Source organism: Carcharodon carcharias, chromosome 9, assembly GCF_017639515.1.
Source record: "Carcharodon carcharias isolate sCarCar2 chromosome 9, sCarCar2.pri, whole genome shotgun sequence".
Taxonomy (NCBI): domain Eukaryota; kingdom Metazoa; phylum Chordata; class Chondrichthyes; order Lamniformes; family Lamnidae; genus Carcharodon; species Carcharodon carcharias.
This window is the reverse complement of record NC_054475.1, coordinates 46,675,978-46,696,629: the sequence shown is the minus strand read 5'-3', so window position 1 is coordinate 46,696,629 and position 20,652 is coordinate 46,675,978. Positions and strand designations below refer to the sequence as shown.

The window sequence follows — 20,652 nt, the reverse complement described above, 5'->3', positions numbered from 1 at the left end:
GATGGTAGCGTCCCCCCTCCCACTGAAGCCGCTTATGTAATCCGCGGCGAGACGCACAACAAGGCCCGGAGTGAGCGCTCTCGGCCTATCAAAGGGACTGAGAGGAAGGAAGGGAGGGCCTGGGAAGGCCTGGGACTTACCAATTGGTCATGTCCAGGAAGAACGCACAGCCGGCCGGGTTGAGCTGGAAGCCCAGCAGCCTCTGAAACTCGGAGATGAGCACATCCTTGTCGGTGGTTCCCATGCAGCTAAATTTCTGCATCAGGTCCTGATCTAAGTCCATATCCACATCCATCGCTTCTCTCTTACTGGGTCTCTCTTTTCTCTCTCTTGTCTCTTTGAAGTGCCGCCGGGCCGGCTGTCGGTGAGGGGCCCCCGCTCAGCTTGCTGTGTACGGGTGCGCTGTGACGTGTAACTCGAGGCCGAGGCCTACCCCTTCAACATTGTCGCTACCTCGTTCCGATGGCGTCCGCTTCAACCGCACGGTTCCCCCTCTCGCAGGCCATGCGCATGCGCGCCCACCAGGCCTGCCCTCCCCACGAGTCACACACACTCTCGCCCGGCGTCACACTCGTCCGACGTCACCGCCGCTCTGACGTCACACTCGCCCGTGACGTCATTGACCCGCTGAAGATGGCGTCCCTCTCTCAGGTCTAAAGGAAAATTAGGAGGGGCCATTGATTGAAATAGGTGCAGGAGGAATGCATAGGGTTGCTAACACGCTAGGCTTGGAATCTTCAGGAATTGAAGATCAATCCCCAGGAAATAAAAATAATAAAAGGCCATAGGATCCAAGGGAATGTAGCAAGCTGGATACAAAATTGGCTCAAGTGGCAAGAAACAAAGGATAATTGTTGACAGATGTTTTTGAGACTGGAAGGCTGTTTCCAGTGGGATCCTGCAGCGGTTAATTCTAGATCCCCTGCTTTTTGTGGCATATATTAACGATTTGAATATAAACGTAGGGGGCATGATCAAGAAGTTTGCAGGTCACACACAAATTGGCACGTGGTTGACAACGAGGAAGATTGCTGTAGACTGCAGGAAGATATCAATGGACTGGTCAAGTGGGCAGAAAAGTGGCCATTGGAATTCAACCCGGAGAAATGTGAGGTGATGCATTTGGGGAGGTCAAGCAAGGCAAAGGAAAACACAATAAATGGGAGATTACTGAGACAGTAGAGGAATTGAGGGACCTTGGAATAATGTCCACAGATCCCTCAAGATAGCAAGATAGGTCAATATGGTGGTTAAGAAGGAATATGGAATCCCTGTCTTTATTGGCCGAGGTATGGAATATAACAGGAGGGAGGTTATGCCGGAACTCTATAGATTATGGATTAAACCACAGCTTGAATACTGTGCAGTTCTGGACACAGAAGGGATGTAATTGTACTAGAGAGGGTTCAGAGGAGATTTATGAGGATGTTGCCAGGACTGGAAAAATGCAGCTATCAGGAACGATTGGATAGGCTGGGGTTCTCCTTGGAACAGAGGAGGCTTGGGGAGATTTGATTGAGATGTACAAAATTGTGAGGGGCCTGGATAGAGTGGATTTACTTTAGCAGGGAAGTCAGCGACTAGGGGGCATAGATTTAAGGTGATTGGTAGAAAGATTAGAGGAGAGGTGAGGAAAATTTCTTTCACCCAGCATTTGCTGGGGTCTGGAACTCACTTTCTGGAAGGGTGGTAGAGGCAGAATCCCTCAGGTCATTTAAAACCTGTCTGGATATGCACCTCAAGTGCTGTAATCTGCACAGTTACAGACCAAATGCTGGAAAGTGGGATTGAGCTGGGTGGCTCTTTCTTCGGCACACAAGCGGCCTCTTTCTGTGCCATAAAGTTTCTATGATTCAGTGGGGACAGACCTGCATGCAACTCTGGAGAAAATTAATAGGGACATTAAAAAGATAGCCTATTTGAAATTTTCTATGAACATTTCCCTTTATCAGTTATAAAAATATTGAAAATGAGAAAAAAGGCTTTTTGCTGACTGTCAAGTATCATCTAATTAAGTAATGAGTCTTTTTGCTTTCCGGTTAAATGACGTAGGAAGGCAATGTGTCACAATGATGGCTGTGTTGGCCAACAACTGACTGAGGCATGGAGGCAAGTCATGTGATGAAATCTCCAAGAATACATTTAATCACAGTTGGCAACCCTAGGAATGTATTGTTAATTGGTGATGTATTACATTGGTGCTTAAAACTCCTAAAATACTATCTTTCTTACATAGCAATGGCTGGCGCAACAGAAAAAAACTGCAGATGTTTAAAAAATCAGGAACAAAAGCAGGAATTGGGAAAGCATCTGGTGAGGACAAAGGAGTTTATGTTTCAGGTGTAGCCTTCTTAAAAATGAAAGATGTTACGCAAGGAACTGGAGGGTCTAGGGAGGAATGCATCTTCAATTTGGAAAAACATTTTAAGGCTCTCTACAGAGAGGCCTTCAAAATAGTGAAGCCAAGCCAAAGGAGAACATCATTAGATGGGTGACCTGGAGCTTTGTTAAAGAACATAGCTTTAATGAAATACTTAATGGAGGAGAGAGAGGGAGAGACAGCCAAATCCCAGAGAACAGGGCCCACATAAAGGAGGCAGTGCCACTGGTGCACAAGAAAAGAAAGAGTGCCCTGTAAAGTACTTGAGTGGAAAAAGCAATGGTTAAATGGCAGGAGTGATATTAGCCTTGTGGATCAATTTGCCAGTGTTATTGGGAAGGGTTTATTCTAACTTGGCAGGGGTCAGAGAACCAGGAGGAAACATCAGAGATGGATACCAAGGTGCACAGAAGACTGGGAGAGATAGATAGCATTAGTGTAGGGATTAGTAAATTATTAGATGGTGTCAGAAAAAGGGAGAGTAATAGAGCTTAAATCAGGGTTAATCTGCAAGTACATTGAGTGTGGTAAGTAAGATTGGTGAGTTACATGCGTAGATTGACATGTAGAAAATATGATGTGATTAAAACAGAGACCCAGTTCAAAGAAGGGCAGGACTAGTTGTTAAATATTCCTGGATACAAAGTGTTCAGGAAAGATAGGAAAGGAAGAAAAATTGGGAGGAGTGGCAGTACTGATTAAGGAGAGCATTGCAGCGCTGAAGAGAGAGGATGCCCCAGAGCAGTCAAAGACAGTATCTATTTGGCTAGAGCTAAGGAACAAAAGAGGTGCAATTACATTGCTCAGTGTAGTCTAAAGGCCACCAACCAGTGGGAAGGATGTAGATGAACAAACTTGCAAGGAAATTACACAAGAGATACAAAATTATAGATTAGTTATAATAGGATCCAAATATAGACTGGGATAGTAGTAATGCAAAGGGCAGACAGGGACAAGAATTCCAAGAGCATGTTCGGGAAAATTTTTTACAGTATGTTTCCAGTCAAACGAGAAAGGAAGGAATGCGGTAGGCCAAATAGATCAAATGTCAGTCGGAGAACATTTAGGGAACATTGATCATTGTATTGTAAGGTTTGGGTTGCCAATGGAAAAGGACAAAGACAATCTGGAGTAAGATTAACTAGGGGAAAGCCAACATTAATGGGATAATAGTGGATCTGGGACAAATAAATTGGAGTAAAAGATTGGCAAGAAAAACAGCGGCTGAACAATGGGCTACCTTCGAAGAAGAGATAGTTTGGGTACAATCAAGGTATATTCCCTCGAAAAGGAAAGGTAGGGCAAACAAATCCAGAGCTCCCTGGATGACAAAAGAGATAGAAGTTAAAGATGAAGCAGATAAAGTATGCTTATGACAGATGTCAGGCTGACCAAGCTGAATATAAAAAGTTCAGAAGGGAAGTGAAAATGCAGATAAGAGAAGCAAAGAGAGAGTATGAAAAGATGCTGGCAGCAAACATAAAAGGGAATGCCACAGTCTTCTATAGGCATATAAATAGTACAAGGGTGGTAAGAGGAGGAATAGGGACAATTAGGGACCAAAAAGAGGATTTACACAAGGAGGCAGGCAGCATAGCTAGATGTTAAATGAATAAAGACAGAAAGTGCTGGAGAAACTCATCGGTGGAGAGAGAAATAAACAATGTTTTGGGTTCAAATATGTGCATATTGACGTCTGTCTTTACTACATTACAACTGTGACTACACTTCAAAAATTACTTCATTGACTGTAAAGCATTTTGAGATGTCTGGTGGCTGTGGGAAGAGCTATATAAATGCAACATTCTCTTTTTTTTCTAATACAATGCATAATAAGAGAATTAAAGAAATTAAAGATATTTACAAGTCACAGATGTATCAATAACTGAAGGAAATAGGAACTGAGGTAAGTAAAAATGGAAGAATGAAAAACAGTATGCATTACAAACTCCAGGAGACTGAGAGAACAAAGAAACAGATCAATACCACGGGTGCAGGGACGGCATAGTGTTCCAATCCTTATCCAAGGAACCAAGCCATTCCCCTGGAAAAGCTGCAAAACACCATCCCTAAAAGAAAGTGAGAAATCGAGTTCCGTTTTTAAGTTAGTAAAGTGAAAATGAAGACTAAAGGGCTGCAAAGTGCCTAAGGAAAAAATAAGGTGCTGTTGCTTTAACTTGCACTGAGTATTGGGACAAGATCGGGTAGAAATTTGCCACAGGTGGTGCTACAAGGCATAGTATCTGATCAGTTGCCTGGTTTACACAGCACCTGTTGTTCAGTTCCATTTCAGTCAATGCAATTAAACATAATGTGCTGCATATTGGCGGGACCAATACTACCATTTTGTGCCTCCACCTTAGGTGAATTTTGACCTTAATGGGTTGTAATACAGATCCAGAGAACCGTTGGACAACAAGTAATTGAATTAGATACTTTTATGGTTAGATACTATTGAATCAAGAACTGCCAACATGAGATGTGCAGTTGTTAAACTTTTTGTTTCCTTTTTATTCTTTGAATTCCATAGGCTGGTTTTGTTAAAGGAACAAGCCAGAAGGGAAAAAAAGATCTAAATCTAGTTACACTTAAAAATATAGCTTTGTTCAGTGTCACTAATGTCTGGGATGCTTTGATGGTTTCACTAAAATAGCCCAAAGTATCATTTAAAATTAAAAACAAAAACAAAATTACCTGGAAAAACTCAGCAGGTCTGGCAGCATTGGCGGAGAAGAAAAGAGTTGACGTTTCGAGTCCTCATGACCCTTCAAAAGAACTAAGTGCATATAAGGAGAGGAGTGAAATATAAGCTGGTTTAAGGTGGGGGGGGGGATGGGGGGAGAGAAGTGGGGAGGATGGTTGGTGTGGTTGTAGAGGCAAGCAAGCAGTGATAGGAGCAAATAATGAAAAGATATCACAGACAAAAGAACACAGAGGTGTTGAATGTGGTGATATTATCTAAATGAATGTGCTAATTAAGAATAGATGGTAGGGCACTCAAAGTACAGCAATAGTGGGGTGGGGTGGAAAGACTAGCAGGGCATAAAAGATTTAAAAATAATGGAAATAGGTAGGAAAAGAAAAATCTATATGAACTATTGGAAAAAACAAAAGGAAGGGGGAAGAAACAGAAGGGGGGTGGGGATGGAGGAGGGAGTTCAAGAACTAAAGTTGTTCAATTCAATATTCAGTCCAGAAGGCTGTAAAGTGCCTAGTCGGAAGATGAGCTGCTGTTCCTCCAGTTTGCGTTGGGCTTCACTGGAACAATGCAGCAAGCCAAGGACAGACATGTGGGCAAGAGAACAGGGTGGAGTGTTAAAATGGCAAGCGACAGGAAGGTTTGGGTCATTCTTCCGAACAGACCACAAGTGTTCTGCAAGGCGCTCACCCAATTTACGTTTGGTCTCTCCAATGTAGAGGAGACCGCATTGGGAGCAACAAATGCAGTAGACTAAGTTGAGGGAAATGCAAATGAAATGCTGCTTCATTTGAAAGGAGTGTTTGGGCCCTTGGACGGTGAGGAGAGAGGAAGTGAAGGGGCAGGTGTTACATCGTTTGCGTGGGCATGGGGTGGTGCCATAGGTGGGGGTTGAGGAGTAGGGGGTGATGGAGGAATGGACCAAGATGCCCCAGAGGGAACGATCCCTACGGAATGCTGCTGGGGCGGGGAAGGGAAGATGTGTTTGTTGGTGACATCATGCTGGAGTTGGCGGAAATGGTGGAGGATGATCCTTTGAATGCGGACGCTGGTGGGGTCATAGGTGAGGACAAGGGGGACCCTATCATGTTTCTGGGAGGGAGGAGAAGGCGTGAGGGCGGATGCACGGGAGATGGGCCGGACACGGTTGAGGGCCCTGTCAACGACCGTGGGTGGAAAACCTTGGTTAAGGAAGAAGGAGGACATGTCAGAGGAACTGTTTTTGAAGGTAGCCTCATCAGAACAGATGCGATGGAGGCGAAGGAACTGAGGGAATGGGATGGAGTCCTTACAGGAAGCGGGGTGTGAGGAGCTGTAGTCGAGGTAACTGTGGGAGTCGGTAGGCTTGTAATGGATATTGGTGGACAGTCTATCACCAGAGATTGAGACAGAAAGGTCAAGGAAGGGAAGGGAAGTGTCAGAGATGGACCATGTGAAAATGATGGACAGGTGGAGATTGGAAGCAAAATTAATAAATTTTTCCAATTCCCGACGAGAGCATGAAGCAGCACCGAAGTAATCATCAATGTACTGGAGAAAGAGTTGTGGAAGGGGGCCGGAGTAGGACTGGAACAAGGAATGTTCCACATAGCCCATAAAGAGACAGGCATAGCTGGGGCCCATGCACGTACCCATAGCCACACCTCTTATTTGGAGGAAGTGAGAGGTGTTAAAGAAGAAATTGTTCAGTGTGAGAACAGGTTCAGCCAGACGAAGGAGAGTAGTGGTGGATGGGGATTGTTCGGGCCTCTGTTCGAGGAAGAAGATAAGGGCCCTCAGACCATCATGGTGGGGGGTGGAGGTGTAGAAGGATTGGACGTCCATGGTGAAGAGGAAGCGGTTGGGGCCAGGGAACTGGAAATTGTTGATGTGACGTGAGGTGTCAGAGGAATCACAGATGTAGGTAGGAAGGGACTGGACAAGGGGAGAGAGAAGGGAATCAAGATAACGAGAAATGAGTTCCGTAGGGCAGGAGTAGGCTGACACGATCAGTCTACAGGGAAAGTTCTGTTTGTGGATTTTGGGTGGGAGGTAGAAGTGGGCTGTCCAAGGTTGGGCGACTATCAGTTTGGAAGCTGTGGGAGGAAGATCTCCAGAGGAGATGAGGTCAGTGACAGTCCTGGAAACAAAGGCTTGATGTTCAGTGGTGGGGTCACGGTCTAGGGGGAGAGGTAGGAGGAAGTGTCTGTGAGTTGACGCTCAGCCTCTGTGAGGTAGAGTTCAGTGCGCCAGACAACAACAGCACCACACTTGTCAGTGGGTTTGATGACAATGTTGGGGTTGGACCTGAGAGAATGGAGTGCAGTAAGTTCAGAGAGAGACAGATTAGAATGGGTGAGAGGAGCAGAGAAATTGGGACGACTAATGTCACGCCAACAGTTCTCAATGAAGAGATCAAGAGAAGGTAAGAATCCACAGGGCAGGGTCTAGCTGGAGGGAGAATATTGGAGGTGGGTAAAAGGATCCATTGAACGGGGAGAGGACTCCTGCCCAAAGAAATGAGCATGGAGACGAAGACGGCGGAAGAAATGTTCAGCAACATGTCAAGCCCGAAATTCATTGAGGTGAGGATGTAAGGGTATGAAACTAAGTCCTTTGCTGAGCACTGAACATTCAGCGTCGGAGAGGGGAAGGTCAGGGGGTATAGTGAATACACCGTCGGGGCTGGGATTGGAAGATGGGGTGTGGATGGAGGGACAGACGGGGGTGGAGGGTCCTAGATGGGTGTTGGTGTCAATGAGTTGTTGGAGCTTGCGTTCCTTAGCACTTGAGAGAAAGAGAAAAAGTTTCTTGTTGAGGCGTCGGATGAGATGAAGAATAAAATGAAACTGGGGGCACACACAGCTTTGAAAAAGGGTGCAGCGGTGTTGCTGGAGGGAGAGGTCGAGTGTGTTCATATGGCGGCGCATGGCACTGTGTGTGGATCTCAGAATGTGACAGGAACAGCAGTCCAAGAAACGTTTTATGTCCCGGAGATACCTGTAATCCTGGGTGGGTTCGAAACAAGAGGGATGGAATTTCAGTTGAAATCCACGTGGGGTAAGTCGGAGATGGGGACAGTCACTGAAAAAGGAGATATGGCTGTGAAAGCTGGTTTTAGTAAACACCTTGTCAAACACCAGGAGAGAAATGGAAAGCAATGAAGGTGAACAAGGCAAAAGAGAGATACGGAAATCTTGTCGCAGAGAGGATCAAACCTTCTTCAAGGTAGGCATTTCTTGAAGAGGAGTGGCAGTCAATTAAGCACAGAGATAAAAACAAAAAACTGCGGATGCTGGAAATCCAAAACAAAAACAGAATTACCTGGAAAAATCAGCAGGTCTGGCAGCACAGCGGAGAAGAAAAGAGTTGACGTTTCGAGTCCTCATGACCCTTCAACAGAACTGAGTGAATATAAGGAGAGGAGTGAAATATAAGCTGGTTTAAGGTGGGAGGGGTGTGGGGGGAGAGAAGTGGGGGGGGTTGGTGTGGTTGTAGGGACAAGCAAGCAGTGATAGGAGCAGATAATGAAAAGATGTCACAGACAAAAGAACAAAAGAACACAGATGTGTTGAAGGTGGTGATATTATCTAAACGAATGTGCTAATTAAGAATGGATGGTAGGGCACTCAAAGTACAGCTCTAGTGGGGTTGGAGTGGAAAGACAAACAGGGCATAAAAGATTTAAAAATAATGGAAATAGGTGGGAAAAGAAAAATCTATATTTTTAGATTATTATTAGAAAAAACAAAAGGAAGGGGGAAGAAACAGAAAGGGGGTGGGGATGGAGGAGGGAATTCAAGATCTAAAGTTGTTCAATTCAATATTCAGTCCAGAAGGCTGTAAAGTGCCTAGTCAGAAGATGAGCTGCTGTTCCTCCGGTTTGCGTTGGGTTTCACTGGAACAATGTAGCAAGCCAAGGACAGACATGTGGGCAAGAGAGCAGGGTGGAGTGTTAAAATGGCAAGCGACAGGAAGGTTTGGGTCATTCTTGCAGTTAGCCCTTATATTCACTCAGTTCTGTTGAAGGGTCATGAGGTCTCGAGATGTCAACTGTTTTCTTCTCCACTGATGCTGCCAGACCTGCTGAGTTTTTCCAGGTAATTCTGTTTTTGTTTTGGATTTCCAGCATCCGCAATTTTTTGTTTTATCTCTGTGTGTAATTGACTGCCACTCCTCTTCAAAAAATGTCCACCTTGAAGAAGTTTTGCTCCTCTCTGCGACAAGATTTCCGTATCTCTCTTTTGCCTTGTTCACCTTCATTGCTTTCCATTTCTCTCCTGGTGTTTGAAAAGGTATTTACTAAAACCCGCTTTCACGGCCATATCTCCTTTCTCAGTGACTGTCTCCATCTCCGGCTTATCCCACGTGGATTTCAACTGAAATTCCATCCCTCTTGTTTCGAACCCACCCAGGATTACAGGTATCTCCGGGTCATAAAACGTTTCTCGGACTGCTGTTCCCATCACGTTCTGGGATCCACACTCAGTGCCATGCGCTGCCATATGAACACACTCGACCTCTCCCTCCAGCAGCACCGCCACACCCTTTTTCAAAGCTGCGCGTGCCCTCAGTTTCATTTTATTCTTCGTCTCATCTGACGCCTCAACAAGAAACTTTTTCTCTTTCTCTCAAGTGCTAAGGACCGCAAGCTCCAACAACTCATCGACACCAACACCCACCTAGGACCCTCCACCCCTGCCTGTCCCTCCGTCCCCACCCTATCTTCCAATCCCAGCCCTGGCTGTGTATTCACTATACCCCCTGATCTTCCCCTCTCCGACGCTGAACTTTCAGTGCTCAGCAAAGGACTTAGTTTCATACCCTTACGCCCTCATCTCAATGAATTTTGGACTCGGCACGATGCTGAACTCATCTTCCGCCATCTACGTCTCTGTGCTCATTTCTTTGGGCAGGAGTCTTCTCCCCATTCAACGGATCCTTTCACCCACCTCCAATATTCTCCCTCCAGCTGGACCCCTCCCTCTGGATTCTTACCTTCTCTTGATCTCTTCATTGAGAACTGTCGGCATGACATTAGTCATCTCAATTTCTCAGCTCCTCTCACCCATTCTAAACTGTCTCTCTCTGAACTTACTGCACTCCATTCTCTCAGGTCCAACCCCAACATTGTCATCAAACCCACTGACAAGTATGGTGCTGTTGTTGTCTGGCGCACTGACCTCTACCTCGCAGAGGCTGAGCGTCAACTCACAGACACTTCCTCCTACCTCTCCCTAGACCATGACCCCACCACTGAACATCAAGCCATTGTTTCCAGGACTTTCAATGACCTCATCTCCTCTGGAGATCTTCCTCCCACAGCTTCCAACCTGATAATCGCCCAACCTCGGACAACCCGCTTCTACTTCCTACCCAAAACCAACAAACAGAATTTTCTCTGTAGACCGATCGTGTCAGCCTGCTCCTGCCCCATGGAACTCATTTCTCGTTATCTTGATTCCCTTCTCTCTCCCCTTGTCCAGTCCCTTCCCACCTACATCCGTGATTCCTCTGACACCTCACGTCACATCAATAATTTCCAGTTCCCTGGCCCCAACCGCTTCCTCTTCACCATGGACGTCCAATCCCTCTACACCTCCACCTCCCACCAGGATGGTCTGAGGGCTCTTAGCTTCTTCCTTGAACAGAGGCCCGAACAATCCCCATCCACCACTACTCTCCTCCGTCTGGCTGAACCTGTTCTCACACTGAACAATTTCTCCTTTAACTCCTCTCACTTCCTCCAAATAAAAGGTGTGGCTATGGGTACCCGCATGGACCCCAGCTATGCCATGTGCAACATTCCTTGTTCCAGTCCTACTCCGGCCCCCTTCCACAACTCTTTCTCCGGTACATTGATGATTACTTCGATGCTGCTTCATGCTCTGGCCGTAATTGGAAAAATTTATTAATTTTGCTTCCAATCTCCACCCCTCCATCATTTTCACATGGTCCATCTCTGACACTTCCCTTCCCTTCCTTGACTTCTTTGTCTCAATCTCTGGTGATAGACTGTCCACCAATATCCATTACAAGCCTACCAACTCCCACAGCTACCTCAACTACAGCTCCTCACACCTTGCTTCCTGTAAGGACTCCATCCCATTCTCTCAGTTCCTTCGCCTCCATCGCATCTGTTCTGATGATGCTACCTTCAAAAACAGTTCCTCTGACATGTCCTCCTTCTTCCTTAACCAAGGTTTTCCACCCACGGTCGATGACAGGGCCCTCAACCGTGTCCGGCCCATCTCCCACTCATCTGCCCTCACGCCTTCTCCTCCCTCCCAGAAACATGATAGGATCCCCCTTGTCCTCACTTATGACCCCACCAGCCTCTGCATTCAAAGGATCATCCTCCGCCAATTCCAGCATGATGTCACCACCAAACACATCTTCCTTTCACCCCCCCCCCGCCGGCGGCATTCCGTAGGGATCATTCCCTCCGGGACACCCTGGTCCACTCCTCCATCACCCACTACTCCTCAACCCCCACCTATGGCACCTCCCCATGCCCACACAAAAGATGCAACACCTGCACCTTCACTTCCTCTCTCCTCACCGTCCAAGGGCCCAAACTCTCCTTTCAAGTGAAGCAGCATTTCACTTGCATTTCCCTCAACTTAGTCTACTGCATTTGTTGCTCCCAAGGCGGTCTGCTCTACATTGGAGAGACCAAACGTAAATTGGGTGACCGCTTTGCAGAACACTCGCGGTCTGTCCGCAAGAATGACCCAAACCTCCCTGTCACTTGCCATTTTAACACTCCACCCTGCTCTCTTGCCCACATGTCTGTTCTTGGCTTGCTGCATTGTTCCAGTGAAGCCCAACGCAAACTGGAGGAACAGCACCTCATCTTCCGACTAGGCACTTTACAGCCTTCTGGACTGAATATTGAATTGAACAAATTTAGATCTTGAACTCCCTCCTCCATCCCCACCCCCTTTCTGTTTCTTCCCCCTTCCTTTTGTTTTTTTCTAATAATTTATATAGATTTTTCTTTTCCCACCTATTTCCATTATTTGTAAATCTTTTATGCCCTGCTTGTCTTTCCACCCCACCCCCACTAGAGCTGTACTTTGAGTGCCCTACCATCCATTCTTAATTAGCAAATTTGTTTAGATAATATCACCACCTTCAACACCTCTGTGTTCTTTTGTTCTTTTGTCTGTGACATCTTTTGATTATCTGCTCCTATCACCGCTTGCTTGTCCCTACAACCACACCAACCGCCCCCCCCCCCCCACCGGCAACTTCTCTCCCGCCACCCCACCCCCCTCCCCCACCTTAAACCAACTTATTTTCATCCCTCTCCTTATATTCACTCAGTTCTGTTGAAGGGTTATGAGGACTCGAAACATCAACTCTTTTCTTCTCTGCCGATGCTGCCAGACCTGCTGAGTTTTTCCAGGTAATTCTGCTTTTGTTTTGGATTTAAATTAAATGTGGTTTATGCATTATTATATATTTGGGTGGAAAGCTTTATGTCATAACTTGTTATATTATAGCCTGCAAAATAAAAACAACAGTTTGACTGGTAAAGTTCTCAAAATATAAAACAGCAACACAAATTCTTAATCTCTCAGTTGAAAGATTGGGTTGAAAATGGGATTAAGTCACGACACACAATTAATCTCACAAATTTAGTGTGAAGCTTCCCAGCTCTATAATCACTTGTCTGCTGTCTAGGATATAAGATAAAAGTTTAAAGATTTTAAACATGAATCTGTATTTTTGTCAACCCACATAATAGAGTCAGTGCTCAAAATATGCATTTTATGATAATTAACTTAACATTATCATAATGCTGTGACTGACCGGTGCTCATTGAAATTTCAGGATACTATTTGTAGATTCTTTTCCATGCACATTAGGTTGGTGGAAAATCTCTCAGTTTATTAACATCAACCACCTGTTAAGCTCATTAAGGATATGTCTGCAAGTATCTTACTGTTTATCATCTAATATTTCACTGCCAATTAAATGGTAGTGTAGTATTTTGGCACACATTAATGGAATTATATGTCTCCTTACCCCTGAAGGATAACACCTAAATTGTATGGAGTCACACTGGGATGAATAGGAAATAATAAGTTAATGTAATAAAAGCAGATACAGTGACAGTCATTGTATTTCTAATGAACTTTAGTTTTTTGATGACCAAAACACATAGATATTTTAGAGAAGGATACATGTAATGTATCAGAAAATGTTTGATAAGGTCTCTCGCAGGAGACTTCTTTATTAAAATGTAGTAGTATAAAAGAAAATTTAGCACAAGATAGGAAGTTGGTCAATAGATGTTATTCAAATTGGAGACGGGTTGGAAGTGGTGTTCTCCGGGGATCCACTTTTATGCTTTATGCATATAATCAATTTGGACTTTGGTATAGTTGCATTACATTGAACTTTCATGATGATGTAAAATTGGAGAGTTTGATAAAAAAAAGGGGTCTGTTAAAGACTTCAGGAGGATATAGAAGGGTTAACAGTATGGGCAAACAGGTGGCAAATGGAATTTAATGCAAAAACGTAACGTATTTTGATAGGAAGAATAGGCAGATGCATTTAATGGAAGATCACAAAACATTTACAAATGAGGAAGACCACTTGCTTATTTTAATTTATCCATTCAGAAATATCCCATACCCCGCTCTCCCGATTGCTGGATCTAATTCTTTGTTAAATGATTTAATGATGTTTGCCTTCACTATGTGCAGACGTCCATTCCAATTAATCACCCTTCATGTGAAGAAAACCTGCCAGTATCAGTCTAAAATTTGCCTTGTATCAGCTTGAACCTGTCTTCCTTTGTCCATCTCTCCCTGTTTAATGTATAGCAATATTCCAGAGTGGAGTCAAGGGTGAGTTCTTTGAAGAGATGAGGTCCAGGACTGGATTCCAGCTACTCAGAATTGAGTCAGGAATGAGTAAAATGAGGCCCACAGGGCCAGAATTTCAAACTTGGTCCTCTATTCCTGCCATATGCCATTTTTCCCAAGTTGGGTCGCAACCCCACATGCACCTCCTGTGATGTCAAGGTTGCCATTGTGAAGCAATCCCCAAGGCTATTTTTATCACGTCAGGGGATTCGGAAGCCTATAGGAACATCATTTGGTAAGTCAAGTCCTGAGCATTGGAGGATGCTTACTGAGGAGTCAGGAACCTTTTGAATGGTAAGTTTAAAGGTATTGCTAATGCCCCCTCATATCTCCCTTGTTCCCCATATCCTCTAGGCTCCATCATACCCCCCATGGCCCCTCTATACCCCAGGACCCTTCCATAATGATTCCATCACTTCCATGCCATCACTTCTATGAATCCTCCATACCCACTCTTCCTGTATTCATTATGTACAGAAACAATAAGCCATTCATTAATAGTGGCATGTCTTTGAAATTCTCCTAATACTGACAGAATAGGAAACAGGCTTTGAAAATCTGCTTGGCAAAAAACTGCTGCTGTTACAACCTCATAAAATATCAATCACCCACAGCCACCCATTAGTCAGCCTTGGAGCACAGCCAAGCATAAGGCCATTTGGCAACTGTGTCAACAGAAGCAGTTTGAACAGGTGGTCAAACATTGTTTAAGCAGGTGACCTCATTATTGACTGAGCTCCAAGCGTCATGATAATGAAGGAAAAACACCGAATTGCATCCAGAAATATTGGACTTTAAAAATAAGGCCCGAGTTTTAAAAATGCAAACAAACTACTGGCTGGAATGCTGCAGGGTGACTCCCTAAGAGGTAATGGAACCCCACCCTGTTGCCAGACAAGGTACTTCTAAAGACATCCAGAAATTAATTGTTCCCTCCGGTAGAGACAATGGGACATAATGGGAGATGAGTATCATAAGAGATCCTGTGAGCAATGCCCAGACAGATTTGTGAATTAGCTCCCCAGTTGGAATATACAGAGGGGTTAAAAGCGAGCTGAAAAGCTGCTCCAGTGTCTGTCTGTTGGTGGGTGTTCTGAGAGAGAGCAAGTGCTGGAAGTTTGACTCAGAAGTAACAGCGGCACATAGTCCCCATGCGAATTGACATTTTGCAGGTATTCCGATCTCTACCAAATTCAACACTACTGGACCTCGAAACTGACTATTCATCTACCAGAGTCAATTCTGCTGGAATTTCGAATCGCAAAGACCTCAACACTCAATCACCTACTCCCCACAAGTCAAGGACTGTTCCATATAGCTTTTTTTATGCACATATTCACTTACTTCAATCTAAATTCTTACTTATAACCTGAATGACCTTTTATGTATGTGTTTTAACTTTTTTTGCCTTTAGTAGTTAAAATACTTATTCTTAACTTTACCTCAAGAAAGTCTGATCAAATTGGCCCCTAGAAAATCAGAACGATTGGGTTTGAGAAAAAGGTATCTGCAAAAGGGGTCCTTTTCAGATTAAATCTTGTTGCGACCAGCAGAAGGGGGTGCGCTGAATAAAGACAGGGAGCCAGTTCATCCCTCCTCACCCGGGGGTGTCTCAGCCACACTGTGACAAACTAAGGGGTCTCGCCTGTATTAACAACTTTGGGGAACCTCACCTGTGGGTGGGTTGTAACACAAGAATAGTTAAAGAGCTCAGCTCATCTGGGTCTGTTCACACAGCTTGAAGGGAGTGTTAGCTTTGTTTGGTGAGAGCATTTTGAGGCTATAAGTCATTTATTTTCGTAGATCCTCAATGTCTATTTATTTACTTAGACAAAAATTAAGAGGTGTTAAGAGGTTTAAAGCTTTCTTTGTTGAAACTGTGGGCCATAACTCTGAGCTCCCCAGCACTGTATGAGGGTATAGCCTAAAGATATGCTGGGGAATCCCCTTTGGAAGTTCAGAGATAAAGTTTGTATGGAAATTGCCCAGAAGTGCTAACTTCCCCTGGGAAATTGCCTTGCACTGAGAACCATCCAAAAATGCAATTTAAATTGCAAACTTTGGATGGTTCCGACTGGGTTCCACCAATAGTTACCCCAGAAAAAGTTAGAAGGATTAAAATGACTTCTAACTTCAGGGTAACTATTGTACACAACCCGCCCCACAGGACTGCCCCCAAACCCTCGATCCCCCCCTCCCCCTCCCCACCCCAGTGTACATCCACCACGCCCCACCCCACCATGGGATTCCCCCCACCTGTGCAGGTCTCCTCTCCCCCAGCCCAATGAGACCCAGCCTGAGACCTGACCCCTCCTGAGGTCCAACCACCCACTTGAGGCCCAACAGCCCCAGACCCCACGAGGTCTGACACCCGAGGCCCGACACCTTCCTCCTTCCCTCCCCCTGGCAGGGGCAACCCAAGATCCAGCCCCTGCCACCCTGAGACCCAGCACTGCCGCCCCCAAGCGCAACACCATTCCCACTCCCCCATGTCCCTCCCAAAGCCCGACCCAAGGCCCTACCCCCAACCCAAGACCAGAACCCCTCCCCACCCAGAGGCCCAACATTGTGCCCCCTAGCTCCCCTGACCTCCGCCCCCCGCTCACCTCCCATTTCCGCAAACCCCCCCACTCCACCTCCCAAATCCTATCCACTTACCTGCTCCCTGGTCTTTAAATTTCAATGCACCTTTAAACTTACCTGGTTTACAGCAACTAGTGCTGTAAAAAAGGGGGCAGAGCCTCCTTTACTTTGACTCTCCTGGACTTCCTCGCTGGCCCCTGGATCTCACCTGGCCTGAGTCAGAAAGTCAGGCGAGATAGCATCAAAAAAAATTGAGCTAAGTAATTGGGCACGGAGTGGCAATCCGATACTGATTGCCACACTGAGGAAGTTCAGGCCCTATGATTGGTTATGGTTGATTGACACTTTTATGAAGTTGCAACATGAGCAGTTTTTTCAACAGAGACTTCAAAACCTCTTTGCTTATTGTGTCGGTTTCAGACATTTCAAAGACTTGCCCATGAATCATTAGTTTTGTACATTATGGACTCTGGAAAAATGGATATGGAGGATACATGGGGATATGGAAGACACATGGAAGCAATGGAAGGGGCATAGGGAATGGGGGGTACAGAGTGGTTATGATGGGGTATGGGGGAAATGAGGAGGTATGGTGGACATAGGGGTCATGGAGGGGACAAAGGGGATATAGTTTATATGGATTTCAGCAAAGCATTTGACAAGGTCCCACATGGGAGGCTTACAAAGAAGGCAAATGCACATAGGATACAGAATAATTTGATAAGGTGGATTCAAAATTGGCTTAGTTTTAGGAGACAGAGGGTGATGACAGAAGGATGCTTTAGTGACTGGAAGCCAGTGTCCAGTGGCATACCACAGGGATCCATGCTGGGTCCCCTATTATTTGTCATTTATGTAAACAACATAGATGACAATGTTGGGGGATAGGATTAGTAAGTTTGCAGATGACACAAAGATTGGCCGGGTGGTTAAGTGAGGTTGAGTGTCTTGGGCTACAGAAAGATATAGACGGGATGGTCAAATGGGCAGATAAGTGGCAGATGGAACTTAACCCTAAAGTGTGAGGTGATACATTTTGGAAGGAGTAATTTGACAAGGAAGTATTCAATGAACGGCATGACACTAGGAAGTTCTGAGGAAGAAAGGGACCTTGGCGTGTGTGCCCATAGATCTCTGAGGCGGAGGGGCGTGTTAGTGGGTTAGTGAAGAAAGCATATGGGACACTTGCCCTTATCAATCGAGGCATAGATTACAAAAGTAGTGAAGTCATGTTGGAGTTGTATAGAACCTTGTTGAGGCCACAGCTGGAGTACTGTGTGCAGTTCTGGTCGCCATATTATAGGAAGGATGTGATTGCACTGGAGCGGGTGCAGAGGAGATTCACCAGGATGTTGCCTGGGATGAAACATTTAAGTTATGAAGAGAGGTTGGATAGACTTGGGTTGTTTTCGTTGGAGCAGAGAAGACTGAGGGTCGACCTGATCAAGGTGTAGAAGATTATGAGGGGCATGGACAGGGTGGATAAGGAGCAGCTGTTCCCCTTAGTTGAGGGTCAGTCACGAGGGGACTAAGTTCAAGGTGAGGGGCAGGAGGTTTAGCAGGGATGTGAGGAAAAACATTTTTACCCAGAGGGTAGTGACGGTCTGGAATGCACTACCTGACAGGGTGGTGGAGGTCTGTTGCCTCACATGTTTTATAAGTACCTGGATGAGCACTTGGCTTTTCATAACATTCAAGGCACTGGGCCAAGTGCTGGTAAATGGGATTAGGTAGGTAGGTCAGATGTTTCTCACATGTCAGTGCAGACTCAATGGGCCGAAGGGCCTCTTCCTCACTCTGTGATTCTGTGATACAAGGGGACATTGGAGATATAAAGGAATAGGTAGGAGGGTGGGTAGAGCTAGGGTGCTTAACAACCACGTACCAAACTGGGATGCTGTACCGAGGCAGGCATTCCAACCAGCTCATCTCGCCACTTATGCCGATTGGGCCAACTGCAGGAGGTGGTGTTCCTGACTGTGGCCCGATCCCAATTTTTGGGAAATTAGAGGATTAAGGGATTGTGTGGAGTGATGGAATTGAGTTAGAAAATCAGCCATGATCATATTGAATGACAGAGAAGCCTCTAGGAGCTAAATGGCTGATTCCTGCTCTGATTTCTTATGCTCTTTGCATGATTTAAAAAAATATACTAAGAACTATGCTTAAATGCTGGTTGTTGTTGTTGAGACCTCAGTGGTCCTCCAATTCTGGCCTTTTACACATCCCAGTTTTAATCACTCTAAACTTGGCAGCTGTGTCTTCAGCTGCCTAGGCCCTGAGCTCTGGAATTATTTCCCTAAAGCTCTCCACTACTCTATGTAGGAGATAAAAAAGGAGGGGGGGGTAGCACTAATGGTTAAAGAATCAATTCCAGTTGTGAGAAGGGATGATATACTAAATGGGTCAACAAACGAGGCTTTATGGACTGAGCTTAGAAATAAAAAAGGGGCAGTCACACTACAGACCCCCAAATAGTGAAAGGGAGATAGAAGAACAAATATGTAGGTAAATTTCTGCTTGTAAGAACAAGAGGACAATAATAGAAGGAGACTTCAACTATCCTAATATCAACTGGGATTCAAACAATATAAGGGGCGCTAAGGGAGAAAAATTCATGCGGTGTGTCCAGGAAAATCTTTTCAACCAATTAGTGACAAACCCAACAAAAGGAGATGCAATTCTAGACCTAGTCTTGGGGACCAAAGAAGGGCAAGTGGTTGAAGTGACAGTTGGTGACCATATCGGGGACAGTGATCACAATTCAGTTAGATTTAGCATTACCATGGAAAAGGACAGAGATAAGGCAGGAGTAAAAGTCTGAAACTGGGGGAAGGTAAATTTTGCAGAAATGAGAAGGGACTTGGCTCAGGTGGACTGGACAGCACTGCTGGAGGATAAAACAGTGGAAAACCAGTGGGAAGCACTAAAAAGCGAGATCCTAATTGTACAAAGTAGTCATGTCCCCTATGAAAATAAGAGTGGTACTGCCAAATCTAGACCTCCCTGGTTGTCTAGAGGAAGACAGGGGAAGATCAAACAGAAAAAGAAAGCGTACGATAGGCACAAAGAACTAAGCATTGCAGATAGCCTAGAATATAGGAAGTGCAGGGACGAAGTAAAAAAGGAAATAAGGAAATCAAAGAGAGGGCATGAAAAACGATTAGCAAGTAAAGTTAAAGATAACCCAAAGATGTTTTCCCAATACATTAATGCTAAAAGGTTAGTTAAGGAAAAAGTGGGACCTATCAGAGATAAAGATGGAAACTTCTGTGTAGGTGTAGAGGCTGTGGGAAGGGTTTTGAATGAATATTTTGTCTCCATTTTTACAAAGGAAAGGGAGGATGTAGTCCAGGAGGAACACTGTGAGATATTGGACGGAATAGTCATAAAGAGAGAGGAAGTACTCGAAGGGCTGAAATCCTTGAAAGTTGATAAGTCACCAGGGCCAGATGGATTATTTCCGAGGCTGCTGAAGGAAGTCAGGGAGAAGATAGCAGATGCTCTGAGGATGATTTTCCAATCTTCATTGATACAGGGGAGGTACCAGAGGGCTGGAGAAATGCAAACGTAGTTCTATTGTTTAAAAAGGGGTCAAAGGAAATGCCAAACAATTGTAGGCCAATTAGTCTTACACCGGTGGTGAGCAAATTAGTAGAATCAATCCTGAGAGAAAGGATTAACTGTCATGTCGAAAGACATGGACTAGTCAGGGATGGTCAGCATGGATTTGTTTAAGGAAGGTCTTGCCTCACAAATTTTATTGAATTCTTTGAGGAAGTAACAAGAGTTGATGAAGGTAGTGCAGTGGATGTTGTGTACATGAATTGTGTACATGAATACAAGGTATTTGACAAGGTTCCACATGGCAGATTGGTCAGGAAAGTAAAAGCCCATGGGATTCAGGGTAATGTGGCAAACCGGATAAAAGGTTAGCTTTGTAACAGGAAACAAAGGGTAATGGTCGATGGATGCCCTTGCAAATGGAAAGTTGTTTCAAGTGGTGTTCCACAGGGCTCGGTGTTGAGACATTTGCTGTTTGTGTTTATATATTAACTATTTGGACGTGAACGTGGGGGGCATGATTGGGAAATTTGCAGATGACACAAAGGTTGGCCAAGTAGTGGATA

The 20,652-nt window shown here is 45.0% G+C and overlaps 1 protein-coding gene across 22 annotated transcripts in view; it reads right to left on the bottom strand.

Annotated features, from left to right (window-relative positions):
• ilrun (inflammation and lipid regulator with UBA-like and NBR1-like domains) overlaps positions 1-555 on the bottom strand; it is a 107,705-nt gene extending 107,150 nt beyond the window's left edge. For 18 of the 22 annotated variants that reach the window (XR_005943949.1, XR_005943942.1, XR_005943951.1 and 15 more), the window contains exon 1: positions 141-553. Coding sequence is in view for 6 of the 22 variants with exons in the window: in XM_041194859.1 (XP_041050793.1) it covers positions 141-295 (155 nt within the window). In the remaining 16 variants the exon portion in view is untranslated. Of the gene's footprint in view, positions 1-140 lie in introns of all 22 variants that reach the window. The other 4 variants (XM_041194854.1, XM_041194855.1, XM_041194860.1 and 1 more) reach the window with 4 other exon arrangements.
• Positions 556-20,652: the final 20,097 nt, after the last annotated feature.